This window comes from Nicotiana sylvestris, chromosome 5 (assembly GCF_000393655.2).
Source record: "Nicotiana sylvestris chromosome 5, ASM39365v2, whole genome shotgun sequence".
Lineage (NCBI taxonomy): Eukaryota > Viridiplantae > Streptophyta > Magnoliopsida > Solanales > Solanaceae > Nicotiana > Nicotiana sylvestris.
In genome coordinates this window covers 73470226-73478469 of record NC_091061.1, presented here as the reverse complement: position 1 = coordinate 73478469, position 8244 = coordinate 73470226, and the positions used below count along the sequence as shown (strand labels likewise).

The following is an 8244-nucleotide window of genomic DNA, read 5'->3' as shown; positions in this document are numbered from 1 at the left end:
ACTTCGATTTAATATTCGAACATATTTGGTGAGATTCGAAGGACGAGGTTTGGGGGCTTTGAAAGAGGAGGCCAAGTCGGTTCCAGGGTGTTAATTTGGTTGGATTTGGAGAGGGTGGTGTTCTGGCCGGAAAACTTCAATCGAAAATTCAAAGCTTTCGGAGTGGATTCGAAGGAAGCCATTTGCATATTCGGAAAGAGGGTGAAAATGGGAGTTTGGGGTGTTATTTTGGTGGGTATTGGCGTAATTGGCGTCGTCACCGCCGACGAGTTCCGACGAAAGGATATGGGGGCGGCTGGTTTTTAGGGTTTAGGTTAGAGATGGACGGAGGGGGGGTGTTCTGAGAGGGGAGATGGGGGGGGGGTAACGTTTGGACATTAATATACTCAACGACCCACACTTCTCATCCGTTCGATCAAGAGACGTCGACGGTCCTGATCTGACGCCCCTCGAAACGACGTCGTTTTGTTTAGCTGAGGGAATGGACCAGGTCAAGGGGTTTGGGCCGAGGTGAATCAAGTGGGAATGGCCCAAATCGTGGGCAGCCCTTTCTCTATTCTTTTTGTTTTCTTTTTTCCTTTTCATTTGTTTCTTTTATCTAATTTTTGTATTTCATCTTGTATATTTTTTGTATTTTTTCTAATTTTATAAAATTGCAACAATTAAAATAAAGTCCTAATATATTTCAAAATTAAACTAATTAATTTCTAAAATTATTTTAAAAACCATTTCGGGACGAATTCACAATTAAACAATTAAAAATGCAAAAGTGAACTATTTTTGTTATTTTCTTCATATTTTGTTCTAAAACAAATTAACCCTTAATTAATACTAAAATATGAAATTAAATCCTAAATGCAAATGCATATTTTTGTATTTTTCATATGAATTAAAATGCACAGATAAAATGCAATAATTAACAGAAAATGACACCAAAATTCACAAAAATTGTAAAATAATAAAGAAATTATTTTGTTTGAATTTCTAGGAATAATTTGCTTTGGGAAAAAATCACGTGCTCACAGCTGCCCCTCTTTGCCCGGAAATACGAAGAGTTTTCGTGCAAAGATAAATGAGCGGAAATGAGCGATTTTTGCCCGTTTGAATATTCCGTGTGAAGCATTTTTTTTTAAAAGTTCGACCGCACCCTGCTTCGGAGGTTGCCTACATATCCTAGGCTAGACAGGAATCAGGTCAGTGTAGTTCAGGAGTGTCTGGTAGCTGGGACTACCAGGAGTTGTGATTTCAACTGCGATTGCTGCTGCTACTGCTTGCTGACCTTCCTTATTACACCATGTCAAAATAAAAGAAGCTAAACTAAACTATGACCTATGATTTACAAAATCCTATCTAAATTCTTCAAACTTGTTGTTGTACTTCCTCGTTGCCTTGTTATTTTGTGTTTTCTTGGTAAAATCCCTTGTTGCCATTGCAAACTACAAACTGAGGTGTAGTTCCTTTCTTCAAATTACTGAACTTGAATGTATTCCCTTGTTGTACGGGTGGGCTCCCGATTACTGAAACTTGAACTGTATGTCTCTGTTCTCCAGGCGGACTCCTGACTTCTGAATCTTGAAATTGAATGTATTCCTCTGTTATCCAGGCGGGCTTCTGACTGCTGAACTTGAACTTGAATGTATTCCTCTGTTATCCGGGCGGGCTCCTGACTTCCACACTTGAAATGTATTCCCTGCTTTTCAGGCGGGCTCCTGATTGCTGCGCTTGAAGGTATTCCCTGCTCTCCAGGCGGCTCCTGACTGCTGGACTTGAAACGTATTCCCTGCTATCCAGGCGGGCTCCTGACTTTCGAACTCAAAATATGTTCCCATGCTATCCAGGCGGGCTCCTGACTTCGAATAGACAAAGCAAAGAAAATTTTCTGCCCCAGTTTGGTGGCTGAGGACATATGTGATTGTAAAACTAAACCATATTACCAAGTATTACTAAGGATTTGAAAGCTAGGTCCCATTATTCAGGGGGTCCTGACAACTCTTGACTAAACGACGGTTTAAAATCTAAGTTATATCTTCTACAAGTGTGACTTCTGCTAAATCTTGCTATCTGGGAGGATCTTTAAACTACTCCCCATTATCCAGGAGGGTCTTGAAAATCAAAGGTCAAATTTTATCTTAAGGGTGACAACTTTCATGTCTGAATTATACTACCCTACAACAGAGTTTACGCTAAATGTTGTTATCTAATTGAAATCTTAAAGCTAAGTCCCATTATTCAAGAGGGTCCCAGAAACTCCTACTTGAATCCTTTCTCGAACATGCCAACTTCTAAGCTAACTTATATTCTTTTGGGATACATTTATGCTAGATTATGCTATTTCTGAACTTTAAACTAGGTCCCATTTTCCAGGAGGGTCCTGAAAATCAAAAATCGAACCTGCTTGTTGACTGCCTTTCTCCACGGAGGGTTCCTCTGAAACAAACGAACTTTTCTGCCCCTGTTTTAATCAAAGAAAATTTGTCAGTTCAAAAATGGTGGTTAGTTGGTGGCATTCTTGCTGGAGATCTTTCTGCTGCATTGATTTGTTCCGACTGGCTTCTCGAACTGGCCTTGAATCGCTTGCCTTTCTTCCTGACTTCCAAACCCCTGACTCTAACAACCGAGTGTTCTGTACCCATGTTGTTGTTTCACACCTCTGACCCTTTTTCTGAACTTTTGCACTTCCCACGACATTTCCCAATCATTCCACCGGTGACACTTCCGGTGATTCCCTGTATTCCACCTTTCATCACATTGTTTTTGACATGCTCTGACCACATCGCGCTTTACACTTTCCGGAATCTAGTAGTTAGTTTTGAAATCCCTTTCCACTTGCTTTGAACAAAACTGACATTGAAACATTTTAGACAGATAAAACCCCCCAAGAAAATGAAATGCAATGAGTTTACGAGTTAAGGATAAGAAGAATCCAAAACTGGATGACTGCTAAAAAGAAAAGGGGAACGAAACTTATCTGACCGGAACAGCCGGTACCAATCGTCATGACATGCATTTCGAACTAATCGGCCCAATCTGTCCAACTAACCAACTCTTGGTCGCCACCTTTTCTTGCCCCAGAATTTCCATCACTTGATTACTTTATCCAAACCTTAGCCTTGTTCGTCCTGTGGTGCCACGAAACAATTTTCTACCAACAGACCTTTCTCCATTAATCCTTTCTCAATTCACTTTCGTCTCAAGGTGCCTGCGAGGGTTTTCACCAATAAGACTCTCTCATTTTATTCTTTTTCTCAACTCCTATCGTCTTACGGTGCCTGTGTAGGTTTTCACCAATAAGACTCTCTTATTTTTATCTTTTGTTTTTATTTCTTGAACCAGAGTGTTGCCCCAGACATGAATTACCTTTACCTGCTTGACTTGGCATTTCTCAAAAACTGATTAGAAGGTCTTTCTTTGGACCGTAATGTGGGCTTTGGACGGGGCTAGAAAGAAAGGGTATGAAAGGCTCAAAAATAATTTCAAAATGGGTTAAAAATTACAACTTTCGAAATCAGATTTCTTACAACAACCACGACTTCTGCCCCAGTTTCTTGCTTGGGGACTTTTGGATTTTATTTTGGTATGACTGAACCTCAGAGAGGCTGCCTACGTACCCTTTCGGGATCAAGTCAAACGTAGTTCATGTCATAGAGACTACGTTGTTTTTTTTTTCTTTTTCGCTCTTCTTTTCTTTTCTTTTCTTCATTTTCTTTTCTCTTCCCTTTCTTTTCTTTCTTCTTTTCACTTTCAATTTTCCTCTTCTTTTCTTTTCCTTCTTTTCTTCCTTCTTTTTTCACTTTTCTTTCTTTTCCTTTTATTTTCATTTTCTTTCTTCCGCACTCGCATTTCTTAATGGTGACATTGATTCCGAAAGAGGGATATGAAAGAAAATAAGTAAAGATCAAAGGGGATGACAAGGGGTAAAAGTGTTTAGATAGCAGAACAAAACGCCTTCGTCATTTCAATCTTTAAAATATGCCAACTACAAACAAGTACAATCAAAATAAAGAAATCATACATAGTATCTCTTGACCGCATCGGAATTGATGGCCATTTCTACACATTTTCCTTCCACATCTGTCAGATATAATGCACCATTAGACAACACTCTGGTTACGACAAATGGCCCTGCCAGTTCGGAGCAAACTTTCCTTTTGCTTCTGCCCAATGAGGCAAAATACGTCTCAACACTAACTGTCCCACCTCAAACTTCCTCAGACGCACTTTCTTGTTGTATGCTCTTGCCATTCTTTGCTGGTACAGTTGACCATGACACACGGATGCCAATCTCTTCTCGTCAATCAAACTCAACTGCTCAAGGTGGCTTTTCACCCATTCATCATCATCGATCTCGGCCTCCGCAATGATTCTAAGAGATGGGATTTCCACTTCTTTGGGTATAACTGCTTCCGTGCCATATACCAAAGAGTAAGGAGTTGTCCCCACCGAAGTACGAACAGTGGTGCGGTATCCCAACAATGCAAAAGGCAGCTTTTCATGCCACTGTCTAGATCCTTCCACCATTTTCCGAAGTATTTTCTTTATATTCTTATTGGCCGCCTCAACCGCACCATTTGCCTTAGGGCGGTATGGAGTAGAATGACGATGAGTAATCTTGAACTGCTCACATGTCTCCTTCATCAATGACTGTTGAGATTAGCTCCATTGTCTGTAATGATCACTTTGGGTATCCCAAACCGACAAATAATGTTTGAATGCACAAAGTCCACTACAGCTTTCTTGGTCACGGACTTGAATGCTTTAGCCTCCACCCACTTGGTGAAATAATCAATGGCCACCAGAATAAACTTGTGTCCGTTTGATGCTGCTGGCTCAATTGGCCCAATGACATCCATGCCCCAAGCAACAAAGGGCCATGGTGCAGACATTGTATGTAATTCGGATGGTGGAGAATGAATCAAATCTCCATGCACTTGGCACTGATGATATTTACGCACAAAACTGATGTAATCCCGCTCCATAGTGAGCCAGTAATAACCTGCTCTGAGAATCTTCTTTGCTAGAACGTACCCACTCATATGCGGTCCACAAACTCCGGAATGTACCTCAGTCATGATAGATGTGGCATGTCTCATCAATGCATCTCAACAACCCGAGGTATGGAGTTCTTTTGTACAACACTCCTCCACTAAGGAAAAACTCGCTTTCCAACCATCAAATCGTTCGTTTCTGATCACCTGTGGCCTGTATCAGATGCACGCCCATCCTGATATATTCCTTGATGTCATGAAACCACGGCTCACCATCAAGTTCCTCTTCTACCACATTACAATAAGCGTGCTGATCGCGGACCTGAATCTACATAGGGTCCACGTAAGCCTTATCTGGATGGTGTAACATTGATGCCAGAGTAGCCAACACATCGGCCACTTCATTATGAATCCTTGGAATGTGCTTGAATTCTATTGACTGAAACCGCTGACAAAGCTCATGCAAACATTGTCGGTACAGTATAAGCTTTAAGTCCCGTGTTTCCCATTTTCCTTGAATTTGGTGTACCAGTAGGTCTGAGTCACCCATGACCAAGACTTCCTGGACACCCATATCTATGGCTAATCTCATCCCCAAGATACATGCCTCATATTCTGCCATGTTGTTCGTACATGTACCTGTGAAGCCTTTGGAAGAACTTTCTCAGATCCCTGACATGGTCAGATTGCTATCTAGACTTTACAATCACATCGTCCACATACACCTCGATTTCCTTGTGTATCGTATCATGGAATATTGTTGTCATTGCCCTCATATAAGTTGCCCCAGCATTTTTCAAACCAAACGGCATGACCTGATAACAGTATGTTCCCCATGGCGTGATGAATGTCGTCTTTTTTGCATCTTCCTCGTCCATTAAAATCTGATGATAACCCGCGTAACAATCCACAAAAGAACCAATTTCATGTTTGGCACAATTATCAATCAATATGTGGATGTTCGGCAGCGGAAAAGTATCTTTTAGACTTGCCTTGTTAAGATCCCGATAATCGACACACACCCTGGTCTTGTCATCTTTCTTCGACACAGGCACAACATTAGCTAACCAGGTGGGATACAGTGTAACCCGAATGACCTTCGCATGGAACTGCTTGGTGATCTCTTCTTTGATCTTTACACTTATGTCCGTTTTGAACTTTCTCAGCTTCTGCTTGACAGGAGGGAATGCTGGGTCAGTGAGCAATTTGTGAACCACTAAATCAGTACTTAGCCCCAGCATATCATCATACGACCATGCAAAATATCCTTGTACTCAAACAATGCTTTGACTATCCCCTCCTTGAGCTATGGCTCTAGATGAACACTTATTTTAGTTTCACGAACATTGTCTTAGTCCCCTGGATTAACTGCTTCGGTGTCATTTAAGTTAGGTTTGGGTTTTTCTTCAAAGTGACTTAATTCTTTACTAACTTCCTCATAGGCCTCGTCATCATCATATTCCACCTCATCGTCACACTCGATTTCTTGCACTATTATTTCTTAGTTATATTGGCTTTTAAAACTGGGCCGAAGATTCCTCATGCATGTCATGTCATTGATATAAGCATAAAAAGAACTGTACAGAAAAGAAAAAGAAAAAATTAGGAATTAGGAATTAAGAAAGAAAAGGAATTGCATTTCATTGAATGTAAAGATAATATGGTTTTAACTCATCCAAACGGATGGAACATAGTAACTGAATTACTAACCCTGGAATAATCCAGGTGAACAAAAGGAAAACAAAACCCTCTACCGCGACTCCCTTCGAGATGGAAGAGGAGTGGCTTCCCAGTTGTTGACATTAGCACGTGGCCCGATGTACTGTATATCTGCTTTGCACGACCCTTCCCTGGCCTCAACCATGTTTACCTCAACAAATACCCTCTCAAGCCCTTTCTACAAGTTCCCATCCGCACCAATCAATGGACCAGACACCTTTGCCAATAATTGTTTCCCGATACTTGGCCTGACGAAGGACCTGGACAGACGTGGAATTGGTTTGGGAAGAACCCAGCCTTTTTTCTTCATCTTGCGGGCTCGTCTTACATCCGCCGTCGTAGGCTTGAACCCCAGCCCAAAGGTATCTAGATTCTTGGGCAAATAAACTGGCTGAACAATACCTTGCAAATCAGCACCCAACCCTTTGCCTGGTGCAAACCCGTTTTTCAACATTTCAGAGGCTACCATGATAGTTGCAGCTGTTCTTCTGGGGACCGGGATGCTTTTTACTTCAGGAACCTTTTCTACCGAGATTGTATCAAAAACCTGGTAAACCCACGGCCCCTTATCATCATCAGTCTCTATGAAGGGTACTATGGCATCACTTACAATGCTCATGTTGTCTTCCCCATATACTACGATCTCTTGTCTATCCCACTCGAATTTGACCATCTGATGTAGTGTAGAAGGCACCGCTTTGGCAGCATGGATCCATGGTCGCCCCAACAGAAGATTATAAGACACCTCCACGTCTAACACCTGAAACTCCATGGTGAACTCGACTGGACCAATTGTCAATTCAAGTATGATGTCACCCACTGTGTCTGTTCCACCACCATCAAACCCCCGAACGCAGATGCTATTCTTATGAATTCTGTCATTATCAACCTTCAACTTGTTCAATGTAGACAAAGGACAGATATTGGCACTGGACCCATTATCAATTAGTACTCGAGTGACTACCGAATCATCACATTTCACGGTCAAATAAAGAGCTCTATTATGTTCTGTACCCTCAACTGGCAATTCATCATCAGAAAATGTCACTCTGTTTACCTCAAAGATTTTGTTCGCGATTTTCTCCAAATGATTCACTGAAATTTTATCAGGGACATGAGCTTCGTTTAGTATCTTCATCAGAGCCCGGCGATGTTCATCCGAGTGGATAAGCGATGAAAGCAATGGGATTTGGGCTGGCGTTTTCCTTAGCTGCTCAACAATAGAATAATCTTGCACTTTCATCTTTTTCAAAACCTCTTTTGCCTCTTCCTCCGTAATAGCTTTCTTAACTGGCACCGGATTTTCCTTGGGGGCCCTAGCCTTTCTCAACTCTTTGGGGGCAAAACAACGTCCCGAGCGTGTTAAACCTTGTGTTTCACAGACTTCCTCTTTGATTTCCTTCCCCTTGTAGGTCACAACTACCTGTTCATACTTCCACGAAACGACTTTACTGTTAATTATTGGTAACTGGGTTACTGGCTTTATAACAACTGGTTCTATGTAAGCCCCCTTCACGACTGCCGCAGGTGTGCTTGATAC

General features: G+C 41.6%; 1 protein-coding gene across 1 annotated transcript; it reads right to left on the bottom strand.

The window, feature by feature from the left end:
• Positions 1-2341: 2341 nt before the first annotated feature.
• LOC138868819 (uncharacterized) lies at positions 2342-4518 on the bottom strand. Its single transcript, XM_070146390.1, has 2 exons — positions 4279-4518; positions 2342-2452 (listed from the first exon to the last, which is right to left on the bottom strand). Exons 1-2 carry the CDS (start codon positions 4516-4518, stop codon positions 2342-2344), a joined length of 351 nt encoding a protein of 116 aa, XP_070002491.1.
• Between the last annotated feature and the right edge of the window lie 3726 nt (positions 4519-8244).

Coding starts and splice junctions, on each gene's coding strand:
- LOC138868819 (XM_070146390.1), bottom strand. CDS start 4,518: ATGGTGGAAGGATCTAGACAGTGGCATGAAAAGCTGCCTTTTGCATTG. Junction 2,453..4,278: donor TGATTGACGAGAAGAGATTG/GCATCCGTGTGT, acceptor TGATTAAAACAG/GGGCAGAAAAGTTCGTTTGT.